The sequence below is a fragment of the Ochotona princeps genome, chromosome 5 (assembly GCF_030435755.1).
Source record: "Ochotona princeps isolate mOchPri1 chromosome 5, mOchPri1.hap1, whole genome shotgun sequence".
Taxonomy (NCBI): domain Eukaryota; kingdom Metazoa; phylum Chordata; class Mammalia; order Lagomorpha; family Ochotonidae; genus Ochotona; species Ochotona princeps.
The window spans coordinates 11696700-11709746 of NC_080836.1; the positions used below are offsets into that span (position 1 = coordinate 11696700).

Consider the following 13047-nt stretch of genomic DNA (forward strand, 5'->3'; position numbering starts at 1 on the left):
GCCGCCGGGCCCATAAATAAGATTTTAAAATAAAATAAAAGATCAGCTTGGAGCCAGCTTCTTGCCTAGAGGGAAGATGCCAGTTGAGACACCCACATCTGAGTGCTGGGTTCAAGTCCCCAGCTGTGCACCTGATCCCACACCCTGATAGGCAGTGGGGATGAGCCAGGAACCAGGGTCCTTGCCACCCGTGTTGGACACCCAGGTGGAGCTCCCAGTGCCTGGCTTCAGTCTGGCCCAGCTCTGGCTGGTGCAGGCAATAGGAGCGCTCTGCCTGTGTCTCTGTCCTTCAAATAAAAGAAAATGTGTGTTTCAAAAACTTATTTTATTTATTTGAAAGCACAGAGAGAAGGCAGGACTCGATGGCAGGCACTCTGCTATGGGCTGGGGTGTGGGGCTCACACTGCAGATGTGTGTGTGCTAGGCTGTGTGGCATCAGGCTGCAGGGGTGTATGTGTGTGTGTGAGTGAATGTCTGCTGGGCTGTGTGTGTGTGTGTGTGTGTGTGTGTGTGCTGGGCCATGCAAGGCTCAGTCCTGGCAATACAGACATGCATGGTATGGGTGAGAGGGCACGGGCACTCCTGTCCTCTGTCCTCATGCAGAGGTGCTGCTCCTGGCGGGTTCCACCCTTAGTGACCACTCAGCCCAACACACATATACTGCAACCTGGTGCCACACAACATCACATACACACACACACACACCTGCAGTGTCAGCCCCACACAGACAAGCACACACACAGAGCCCAGCATACTATTTTTTTTTTTAAGATTTTATTATTATTGGAAAGCAGGATATACACAGAGGAGGAGAGACAGAGAGGAAGATCTTCCGTCCGATGATTCACTCCCCAAGTGAACCGCAACGGGCCGGTGCGCGCCAATCCGATGCCGGGAACCAGGAACCTCTTCCGGGTCTCCCACGCGGGTGCAGGGTCCCAAAGCTTTGGGCCGTCCTCGACTGCCTTCCCCAGGCCACAAGCAGGGAGCTGGATGGGAAGTGGAGCTGCCGGGATTAGAACCAGCGCCCATATGGGATCCCGGGGCTTTCAAGGCGAGGACTTTAGCCGCTAGGCCACGCTGCCGGGCCCAAGCCCAGCATACTATTGCACCTCACTCTGTCCACACTCCAAGCAGCTAGACCACGCTGGCCACTAACCCACCCTTAGGCCCCACCCCACTCAGTAGCCTCTGCAGAACCTGATAGATGCACTGGGTCCTTGCCAAGGGCCCTTCAGGCACAACACTGGGCCAGCCTGAGATGCAAGTGGATCAGGCGTCTGGCCCTGCCTCTTTAAACAGTGTTCCCAGCCTAGGGCTAGTACCCAGGTGTCCCTTGCATGGCTATTCTGAGTCAGACCCTAAATGGACATGGACCAGGACCTCTGATACCAGCCACTTCATCTGCCTGTCTAGCAAATGGAAGAGAAGAAGGGGAGGCAGGAGCTGCCATCCCCCTTCCCCAGTGACTCCATCTAGGTCTCCAGTCCCATTGCTGGGAGCTAGGCAGGTTTGTAGCTCAGCCAAGGATGACCCCTGCCTAGGGGGGCTTTAGGCATAGTAATGGGAGGATGAGGGCGGACTCAGGACTAGGTAGTGCTGAGAATGGAGTAACAGGGAGTGGCCTGGGTCCCGCGTCCAGTGCATGCCCTCAGAGGGAGGTGGCATCCTTTCTCCTGGGCCCACTGGGGAGAGAGCAGTAGCAGAAGGTGGTGCACAGCTGCAGGTGACTCGGGAGGCTGCACCCTCCCCTCAGCAGGTGCCCCAAGACAGCCAGACTCCAGCACGGGGCAGCCCGGCACCACTCAGGGACCACATCGACCCTGACTTGCAGACCACAGCACTGCATGATACCCAGACCCTCCCAAGGGCTGCATCCAGAGCAGAGGGGTACTGGGGATCCACCCCACTTTCTTCTTGGCCTGTGCATTTTGATGCTGTTTTCATGACTTTGCAGACAAAAGCCCTGATTCAGACCAAAGCCCAGTGGTGTGCATCCAGAGTGGCTCTGGCGCCTGCCTCGGAGGCCTCCCTCTGCAAGGCCAGAGCCAGGAAATCCTCTGGGGACACAGGTGGCCCCTGCATGCAAACGCACGGGAACCTCCTGCAGACCCTGGATTCACAGAGCACCTGATTCCCGGCTCTGGGCAAACAAGACTAGAAGAATTTGCAGCTGTTGTTACAACACGCCCCCGCCCACCAGCTTGGTCTACTCCTGAGTAACCCCCATCTCCCCCTTATGTCTCCCCACCCCCCCAGGGAGAAAGGACAAGTCTTGATCCCAAGAGGCTAGAGGGAAGCCTGGAGGGAAGGGGGCCTCCAGCCTTCCAGATCATTCATACACCTCCAAGGACTTAAAGGAAACTTTCCCAAGGTAACAGGGCAACCTGGGTACAACATCATTGTTGGGACTGGAGCAACGAATCCATGAATCTGCTCATCGTCCTGTGGTTCGGTCTCCTGCCTAATTCACCAGACATTTCCAAGCACATCCCACCCAGCTAGCCGGCCAGAAGCTGGGGACACCTGGACATGCCCTCTACCCCCCCCCCCACCTCACCCTACCCCACCTTTGAGTCATACCCCACACAGAGCCCCAGACACCATCACACAAGGGAGGAAGCCCATGGCACTCTGTCTTTTATTTTCTTGAACTGTACACAGACGTGAAATACTTTATCAGCCAAGTCTACGGGCACATCGTTTGGTTTTAAATTATTATGAAACAGAACCTACAGGGAGAAGCTTTATTAAATAAACATAAAGATGGGAACTAAGGATACACACCTGCCTTCTACCGTCACCCTTGTTCTCCTACCTTCTGGGTGTGTAAGAAAGGAAAAGACACATCAAACTGAATAAACAAAATCTGCTTATACCCTGAAAACACAGGCAGGCCACTTAAGGGTTGTTTGCGACATCCACCTCGCAGAAGATGGCCACACCACCTAGTAAAAATTACAACTGATCTGTTGGCCTCTTTGGTTCCAAAATTATGTATAATACACTTAACTTGTATTCATTTGTGGGTTTTTTTTTTTGCTGCTATAAAAATAATTTTTTTTCAAATGGCAGTTTCTGACTAATCATGCAACTAAATCAGTGCAAACATTCAAAGCAATCATTCGCTTAAAAAAGAAGCAAAGGATTTCATTTCAAGTATAAAAAATATTAAAAAAAAAAGTCATAAGAGTCCAGTTTCGCCTAGTGTGTGGCTCAACCCTTGGAATTGCATAGTTCACGTGGCACTTGGAGGGCACGCGACCAAGCATGCTGCCCTGCCGCGGCCGCTCCTGAGCACACGTAAGTCGGCAAGGGCTCCACCACGGGCGACCAGGCAGGGCTGCACGCGGATGGGCGGGCAAGCGGGCAGGTGGACAGGGACTACATCCACAATCAGTCCTTGGTGGTTGGGGCCCAAGCAAGAACAACCCCACCTTTAAGTGGCGGCCCCTCCCCAGCCACACACCCCCTCCTAACACTGCCTTTCCCTGGGCTCACCCTCTGGGCCTGGGTAGCCATTCCTACCCCTTCCCCCCAAACAGCCCTAGAGGAATGTCCCCTGGTGAAGGGCATAGATTGCAACTTTTGTTTCTTCTCATATAGAATAATCAGATTTTTTAAAAAAACTTAAAAAGTCAGTTAGCCAGTAGCAAAGTCCCCTTTGTGACTACACAGCTAGCATGGATGACCTGGTCAACCGGTTGGAGTTAAAGCATCAAATTAAGACCTTCCTCTCTCTCCCTCCCCACCCTTAACACACACACACACACACATACACCCCTCTCTAAGTCACAGCAGGGACCCACGTGACAAACGTCAAATGGTCTCTAACAGGTTGCTGTGTCCTCCCTGGGCCCCTGGTGCAGTAGCACAAAGGGTGCCAGGTGGAGTGCAAGCCAACTCCAGGAGCCACCTCTGGCTGTAATAAAACAGGCCTCTCCTGGCACACTCCCAGGGAACCAGGCAGCCCCTTGCCTGTCTGTAAGCAGGCTCCCACGGTGCATATGCTTCTGCACTCGCTGCTCTCTCCTCTCCCTCCGGGTCTCCATCTTTGTGCTTTCATGTGTGCTCTGAGGGGGCAGTCCCAGGCAGCCAGGTCAGCAGATGGGGCTGGTGGCTGCCCACTGCCATCCCGTCCATTCCTTCCAACCAAGAACCAGGGGTAGCTAGGCTGCCGTTTGTCACCGCATCTCCGGCTGGCTGGGCCGCTGGAGGCTGCAGCCGGCTGTGCGTGTCTGCATGCACGTCGGCAAGTGTCTTGCAAGTCAGTTGAGGGCTGTTCACTCTGCTTCCGGCTGCTTGCTCCTCAAAGCTGTGGGCTGGGGGTGGGGAGTGTTGGGGGAAGCTTTCAGGTCTCAGCACCCCCACCCTGCCAGTGGCTGGAAGCAGCAGCAGCAGTGCACCCCACCCCAGGGGACCCCCATCCTCCATGCCCTCCCTGGGCAGGCAGCGGCATCAGGCGCAGCCGCACTCCTCCACAATCATGTTGGGCACGTCACGCTTCACAATGTTGTACTCGTCATCGAAATACAGCATGGACATGGAGCTCAGCTTGGTGGGGATACAACAAGAGTTCACAGGGCCAGGGTTCAAGCCCCGCATGCGGTACTGGTTCACCACAGCTGTGTGGAAGGAGGAGGCAGAGCCCGGCACTCCAGCCAGGTACGCTGGACAACTGCCCTCACAATAGTTTCCATAGTAGCCGGTGGGTGCAATGATCCAGTCATGCCAGCCGATGAGCCGGAAGTCAATGAAGAACTGTTGCCTGCAACAGAGGTTGGTCCGCCCGTCGCACTCCAGGCCTCGCTTACGGATACGGTGCCTGCTGTCACCCAGCCGCGCCTGCACTACCACGAAGGGCCGGTGCGACTCCTCACCGGGGTCCACGAACACAGGCACCACAGCCAGCTCTGGGCAGCCATCACATTGCACGTCCAGGTTGAGTCGTCGCTCACCATGCTCAAACAGGGCCTGGATGGCGTCCGTGAGCGGGAAGGTGTGCCAGCCGCTGCGCTTCAGGTCCACCCGCTTCTCTACCACGCTCCAGCGGGCACCCCGGCCTTGCTCCTGAAAGTGCACCTTGAGGCGCACCTTGCGCCGGCTGCCCTTGTCCAGCACGCCCGGCAGGAGTTTCAGGTAGAGCCACAGGCTGGCCTGCACCACAAACAGGTTCTGGTTGCCTTCGTTGGAGATGAAGAAGGACAGGCGGACCCGGGAAGAGGCCAGGCCATCTGTGGAGATAAGAGGAGAGCAGGCCTGGTTCGTCCTGGGTACAGGGCGTAAGGGGCACGCCAGGCCACAGGATTGGGAGCCAGCAGGAGGAAGAAGGGGAAACGAACTCTTTGAGCTGCCTGATGCCACCCTGTGTACTTGCCACACAGCTGGGCAATGCTACTGACCGGTACAATTCCAGCTCCTGGCACCTGGGAGGGGCAGAGAAAACTGTTGCCCACTGAAAAGCCTGACCCAGGCTGCAGCTACGGGGACTGGGCCTGTTTCAGAAATTTAAAAAAATCAAAACCCTGCCTCACCTCTCCTAGGCCAGGGCTCCCTGGAGACTGGCCCACCAAGCCTCAAAGCTCAACAGAGGAACTTGTCAGGAGGCCAAGGTCTTAACAAGTTGTTATGGGTATCTGTGAAATCTGGAAAACAAAAACCCAGGATCGCAGGGAGGTGGGGGGACGGGTGCTTTGCTAGGTGTCTCTCTTTCTGCTTAACTCGAGGCATTGCAAAACTGAGCTGAGCCACCTACTGCCTCACTTCTGTGTTTACCTAAGCAGGATCTGCTTCTAACCCCTCTGCTGGAACAGCCACTGCCAGCCAGCCTGTCCCCTTGCCATGCAGGCTGGGAACGTCGCAATCCTTGCTCTGAGCAGCTTGGGGAAGCGGTAGGAGTATGGGACATGCAAGTCTTGGCGTTCAGTTTGCTCTCACAAGACCCTGGCTGTCCCTGAACAGAGCTCGGTTGGCATCCTCAAGGCGAGGCAGGGACCTGGACTATTAGCTTTCCTCACTCACACGGCTCACTAGGAACATGGGATACACCAGCTGAGGGCCGACTCCTGCATTTGAGACCCCTTCCATTCCGCCCCCCAAAAATCTCCACTTTCCTTTCTTCCCCTTCTGTAGGAGGAATCAACAATGCGACTTGCTGGTCAGCACTGACACCAACATGCCCACCCACTCATCCGTCTGCCAGGTCCCAGGCCCCTCCTCAGGGCCGGCCTGACCCCTCCTAATAATGCTACCATCTGACTTTGAAACCAGGGGGAAAGCTGTAGTCTTTAGAAGCCAGTCTTGGACAAGCTGCCTGTGACCTGAATCTGTTATTTTTATAAAGTCAAAGAGGCTGGCTCTGCCAATGGGACCCGAAATATAACAGCCCTGCTGGCATTCTATGCCACAGACACCAAAAGGCCTCCTCGACCTTCCGGCATCACATTTCCAACCCCAGGGGCCAGGGGAGCACCTTTGAATCCAAACCTCTTAACTGTTCCAGGAGCTTCTCCCTGGGGCTGGGGGGTAGGGAGGGCAGAGGGGGAGACTGGCTGAAACGGCAATGCTGGTCTTTCTAAGCACAGCCTCGTCTCCAATTGTCTTTCTCTGCTTTTCTCCACATCCGGCCATGCAAAACTTTTCATCCTTTTTCATCAGCAAGTGGCATCAGTGCGGGTCTGACGCTGCCTGGAGGGGCACATTTGCAGCCAGGGGCACAGCCGCTCTCTCCCCCACCCCCACCTCCAACCCCCAGCTGCACGGGGCTTCCCCCTCTGCGACCTTCCTCTGCAGTTCCCTCGGCATAAATGGGGCCAAGCTCCAGGCACAAAAGCCAGCCTGGCTCATTCAAGTCCTGAAAAGGACAGCGAAGTCGAAGGCACTTGCAGCATTTCCACGCAAACACATTTCTCTCTCTCTCTCTCTAAGTTCTAAAAGATGTCTTCTCCCTCCTGGCTTTTTATCTGGTCGAAATTTGCAGTCTAGGGCCGGGAGTGTGCATATGTATATGTGTTGAGGGAGGGTGGGCTCCAAGACTCAGTCCTGCCCTTTGTTAACTAAGGACTCTATGGTTCTCTTTCGGACCCAGGGACTGTGCCCGCTGCCAGGCGAGGCCAGAGGCACCGGGCTGTCCCCGGAGCCGCGTCTTTTCTCCGTGTAAATGATGGACCTGTTGAGAAGCCTGCCTTCCGCCCGATTCTAATGCCCACACAATCGGAAGAGGTTGCCTAGCTCTCCCCAGCGAGGCTTCAGCAATCCTGGCAAAGCCCACGCTGCCGAGCACCCGCCCGCTCAGCCGATGGAAGCACCCCCGGGGGCCTCTCGGGTAGGCGCGCGCACACACCACACACACACACACACACACACACACACACACGCTCCTCCGGCCCACGTATATCAACAAGCACACACATCTCCATCCACTCGCCTAAGCCTACACTCCGATCGTGGGAAACAAAAACATTAGGCAATCGCCAAGCAAGCGCCCGCAGAGCCAGGGCCGCGCGCATCTGCCGGGAGGGGGCCGCGCGTCCAGAGGCGCTGGGGCGAGCTGGGGCGGAGGGCCCGCGCTCAGCGGTGGCGATGGCCAGGCAGCAGGAGCAGGAAAGGGGTCTGCAGCCTGGGGAAGGAGGAGGGAGGGTGGCGAGCCGGTGGAGCACGCGGAGCTACGGTGGAACCAGCCGGGCTGGGAGCCCAGGGCGCTCCTGGTGCGCACGGGCTGCGGCTTCGGCTGCCAGAGCCCGCAAGCAGAAGAACGGAGTGAGAAGGAGGAGAAGGGGTGGAGGGGACAGGCAGTACCCGACCTCCCGGAGGGTAGGACCCACCTGTTTCGGCGAAGCTGATAATTTCCGAGACGCGCTCCTGGCCGTCGGCGCCCGGACTGGCGTGGCCGTCGAGGTGCGGGATCTCCACGCGACCGTCCTCGCGCACCTTGCCCGCGTGCAGCTTCCGTAGGGCCGTGACCATGGCGGCCTTGGGCACGGCGTGCGTGATGTTGGGTCGGCCCCGCAACTGCAGGCGGTTCAAGATGTGCCTCTTCACCGCCTCCAGGAAGTCGCCGTCCATCCGGCCCAGCTCCTCGGGCCGCCGGAAGCCACCGCCGCCACCGCCACCACCGCCGCACGACGTACAGGTGTCCTGCGGCGCGCCGGGGGCTCCGGGCGGCGGGGGAGGCGGCGGGGGCGGCTCGGCGGGCGACGGTGGGGGCGTGGGGGAGCCCCAGGCCTCGGGCCCCAGCCAGCTGGCCGCCAGCAGCAGAAGGCAGGCGGCCCCCAACGCCCGACCGCCGGGCAGCCCGTCCATGGTGTGCCGCTGGGGACGAGGGCGCCCGCCGGCGAGGCGAGCCGAGCCGAGCCGAGCGCAGGGCCGGTCTCCGGGCTCCGGGCGCACCGCCCCGCCCCGCCCCCGCCCGGGCCTCCGCCCGCCCGCCCGCTCGCCGGGAGGGCTGCCGCCGGCTCGCAGGGGGAGGGGGCCCGGCCGGGCCGCGGGGGTTCCCGCGCGGCGGAGAAGGGGCGCCGAAGCCGGCGGGACGCGCGGGGGAACCCGGAGGGGCGCGCCGAGCGAGGCGGGGCCGCGGCGGGTCACTGCCGCGCGGGCGTCTCGGGGCGCCTCGGCGTCTGCAGCCTGCCGCCCATCCTCGGCGCGTCCGAGCCCCGCGGTTCCCCGCTCTGGTGGAAGCGAAAGCAGCGGCTCAACCCCGCCGGCCGGGCCGGGGAAGGTGGCGAGAGAGGCTTGGGCGACGACGCAACTTGGGCCGAAACCGAAGCGAAGGCGCCGGCCGGAGCCCCACGGAGCGGAGCCGGGCGCGGCGCTGCGGCGGGCGCTGCGGCGGGGACCCCGCGCTCGCTCGCACCTGAGCGCCAGGGAAGGCCGGCGGGCTGCGGGCGGCCACGGGCGGGTCGTCCCCCTCCGCGGGCGGGCCGGCGGGCGGCGGTGCGGAGCGAGCGCGGAGCCGCGCGGGCCCGCTTAGCAGCGGCGCCGAGCCCTCGGCCGCGGGCCCTGCAGTCCTCTCGGAGCGTCACGCGGCAAAGTTGTTCTCCAGGTTCCCGGAGCGCCGCATCCACGGGCGGGCCGACCGCTGCGCGCCTCCTCGGGGGCCTCTGCTCCGCCTGCCTCCTTCTCTCCTTGCCTGCGCGGGGCGCCGCCGCGCGCGCCGAGACGAGGCGGAGGCAGGGCCCTTCTCACCGGGGCTCCTCTGCCGACCGCCGGATCGGAGCTCGAGCGCCCTAAAGTCTTGCAGCGGGTTCCGGGCTGGCGCTCGCAATGGCACAAACCTCAGGCGGGGAAGAGAGCGCGCGGGCGGCGGTGACTGCGTCCCCGCGCCTGGCCGCGGCACAGAGTGCGGAGCGCGCTGAGGACGACTTCTTCACGGCGCCCTCGCTCCTCTTACTCTCCGCGGTTTTTCTCCCAAGGGATAAAAAAGCCGCACAGGCTCCGTCTGTGCGCGCGCGTGGAGATAGACGTTGGCAGAGGAAGGGGGAGGGAGCGGCGTCCTGGCCGTGCGGGAGGAGACGGTCCGTGCGCCTCCCCGCTCGCTTCTCGGGGGAGGGGGCGGAATCTGTTTGGGTCGGTGCTGCCCGCCCACCACCGCTCCCTACGGCCCCTTTCCCTTTCTGCCTGGCCAAAGAGGAGGAGGAGGGGCGAGCCTGCCCTCTCCTCTCCCCATGTCCTCCCCGCCCGCCCCCCCCCCCCCCCCAGCAATGCCCAGCCACTTCGGCTGACTCCAAACTTTATTACCACCACGTGGGTGCCCCGCATCCTCGCCCAGTTGGGCTGCGGGCGGCTCGGCTAGCTCCTGGCGTTCGCCTCCCTTCCCTTCCTGGAACGTGCCATGCCCCTGTCCCGATCAGGAGGAGCGACTCGCGTGCGGCCCCGGTCGGCCGCCTCCAGACATCCTGGGTCTCTTTTTCCCCTGGACTGCCAGAAAAAGCGAGATGGGGAGCTGGTGGGGAGAGGAGGGGTGCTGTCCCGGTTTGCGACTCCGATGCCAAGTAGCCTTCGCAGGTGGATGTGGCTCGCGGCTACAGGACCTCCCCTGCCATCTCCGGGCTTCCTGGCTCCCGGGCTGGAAGGTAGCAGAGGCAGCGGCCGCTGGAGGCTCGTCCAGCCTCAGATGGAGGAGGCTCCGAGGGATACCCGGATCGCGCGGGGCAGAAGAGAGAGGTACTCGGCCTCAAGGCTCCAGCGCCTCCTCCGGGCTCTCCAGCCCCAGCGGGGTCTCCAACATGTTGTTCCAGTCCAATCCTGGCCCCAGCTCGGACTCACTTCTGCATGGGGTCACCTTGGACCGAGCCCTCCTCTTCGGTGGTCTCCACCGCCTCGCTCTGTGTGAAACGGACACAGCGACACCTGTGTCACCTGCATGGCAGAACCCAGAGGGAAGCCGGCAGCCGCTGATTCCAGAGCACTTGTCTTTCTAATCGCCATCCGTGGGAACCTGACCTCTGTCCCTACCCAGACCCCAAATACCATTCGTGTCTTTGCTCCCGACCTAACCCTGTTGAGTGGGGAGTGGGGATGTTGTACAGGTGGCTTCGACGTCCCCTCCACTGGCCGGCCTGGCCCTGCAGCAGGCGGATTTACAACCGCAGAAGCAAACAGAAGCCGCAAGATCCTTCTGGGTTTCTTGTGATGTTGCGGGCACCCTCAGATAGAGCGTGGCCTCCCGGCTGGAAGTCCTCCTTGCCTCCGTGTGGTGAACGTCTCTCGGGGCTGAGCACCGCGGCTAGGGAGCTCGGCGGGAGCTGAGCGGGCCGCTGAGACCCGCCAGCCTGGAGGCCGAGCGCCCCCTCCCTCCCAAGCAGAGGAAACGACCTGAAGTCTGCAGGGCAAAACTTGGGCGGGGTTTTGGAGTTGACCCATTCCCAAGTAGGAAGCTGGGGTCCCCGGCTGGAGAGGCGATCTCCAGTTGGGCACCCTTCTGCCTCCTACCCAGCTCCTGCGGCTCAGGGTGTGCCCCGAGCTTTGGTCTCCCTTCCTCACGGAGGGGACAGTTCTGCTGTCTCCCCCAGCCCTGGTCCCTCCCTTTGCTATGCCATGATTCACAAAGTGGGCCTGGCACCTGTCTACCTCCTGATGTAGGGACCAGGCTACACATTATGCCAGACCCTCGGCGATGACCAGAGAGAGCTTACAGAAGCCACCACTGGCTGCCTGCATGAACCCGAGCTACCCCTAAGCAGGCCCCGCTCCCACTCCCCACCCCAAACCTCCTTCCCGGCACCCCCGTGGTAGTAATATTCCTGGCCAGCCATCCAGGCCCCTGCCAGGCAATCCTGGGCAAAAGGAGGGAGAGGGAAGGCTCCCCACCTTCCAGAAGGCATGCCGTCCTGCCTGCTGACCTGACACCAGGGAACAGCGAAAGCCAGCGTGTCCTTGCGTGAAGGAGGAGGGACACGGAGGCTGGGAGGAGGGTCCGCGCTTTGCTCCCCTGGTGGCTAAACTGGTGGCCCTGCTGCCAGTCATCTGCTGGGAGGGAACTGGGTCAAGCGGTAGCCAGAAACCATCTGCTCGAGAAGCTGGGATTAGCCCGCCCTCCACTGATCCCCCAGCCCACAGGGGCCCGAGGGTGTAAATTGAGTTCTTCCCAGATCACCTCGGACTTTGGGGGCAGGGAAGGAGAAGGGGGAGAGGCTCTGCATCCTCCCCCCACCAAGAGGCAAGGACCCCTTTCCCTTTTGCTTTTGGCCTCCTGGTCCATGTGACCTCAGCCTTTCTGGCTTGACTGTCAGGTTTTGCATACAATAATGCACATGGAGGGTGGTTGCTAACGGTTTGGTGTTAAAGCTTGTTGACGAAATAGGGCTGGTGGGCTATGACTGTACCTGCATGTAGGGAACAGGAAAACACACACACACACAAGGTGGCTAGCCAGGTGTACTGTGTAGCATTCACCAAAGCAGGTGCTGTCCCCAGTGTAGAGTGGAATATCTCCACTCTGGGGCACATCCTTGCTATGCCCACTGCAGATGGAAGGATGCAGGCAGCCACTGGGCTCCTGCAGGCATGGGCGCTGGCCAGCAGTTCTGTGTCACATGGGGCCATCTTATCCACAGTGCCTTCCCTGGCCACCTCTCCCACTAAGGGTCCGGTAACATTGTAACACAGGAGGAGACCCATGGGTGGCATTGTAAATTAGGAGGAGGCCCATGGGTGCTCCCTGGGGTCTCCATGTTGGCATCTGAGCTTTTGTTAGAAAGGTGTCCTTGGAGATGGCCCCAACTGACTGCTTTCACCCCTGTCTGTCTCCTACATCTGTCCTCCTGCTGGTTGCATTAGGCAGGACACGGGGTCTGGTCCCACATTCGTGCAGCTCTCTCCTTGTTACTGTCCTGGGCAGTGCCATGCCCACACCCAATGGCAGGAGTGCAACCACAGCAGCACTTCTCCTTCTGGGCCAGAGAAGTCAGTTCCCTGAGCTCAACTGCCAAGTGGCTGTGCGAGGAGGGCTGTCTGCTCTGTACCCCAATGTGGCCGAGAATTGCACCTGCGCCTCACCTGGAAGGTCTACCTTGTGGGTGCTGGATTCTTCCCATCGCTCACAAAGGGACACTCAGGGTGACTTGAGAGGACTGGCGAGAGCAAGTGCTCTGAGCTCCCTGAACTGGCACAGGGCGGGAGCCGTCTCCATCTTCAATGTGCCCATATCCATGGTGTCGTCACGCTACCTTCCTTTCTTCCTGTGTCCATCACCCGGCTGTTGGCAGGGAGCCAACAGTGTGTGTGTGTGTGTGTGTGTGTGTGTGTGTGTGTGTGTGTGTGTGTGTTGGGAGGCAGCTTGGTCTTGCAGCCTGCATGGAGAGTGGTGGCTAATAATGCCAAACCCTTTGGGAAGGCTGCTCACCCACTCTGTCACCCCCAAGCTGGTTTCTGCCACATCTGACACACTCCAATCTTATGACTTTTTGGCAAAGAGTCACCGGAGGATCATGTGCTGCATCCCGGTCTTGGTTAAAGACCGTGAGGCCAGGAAGGAGCTAGCTTGAAAGGACCCTTCTTGCTTCCCCTAGCCAGGGCTGGAGGGTAGGGCTGCTGGCGGCTGTGGCAGAG

At 60.3% G+C, this 13047-nt stretch overlaps 1 protein-coding gene and 1 pseudogene across 1 annotated transcript; both read right to left on the reverse strand.

Moving 5' to 3' along the window:
* Positions 1-3627: 3627 nt before the first annotated feature.
* INHBB (inhibin subunit beta B) lies at positions 3628-8706 on the reverse strand. Its single transcript, XM_004589384.2, has 2 exons — positions 7824-8706; positions 3628-5234 (listed from the first exon to the last, which is right to left on the reverse strand). Exons 1-2 carry the CDS (start codon positions 8299-8301, stop codon positions 4459-4461), a joined length of 1254 nt encoding a protein of 417 aa, XP_004589441.2. The 5' UTR covers positions 8302-8706; the 3' UTR covers positions 3628-4458.
* Positions 8707-10171: 1465 nt separating this feature from the next.
* Positions 10172-13047, reverse strand: part of LOC101516192 (POU domain, class 5, transcription factor 1-like) — a 40232-nt pseudogene continuing 37356 nt past the window's right edge.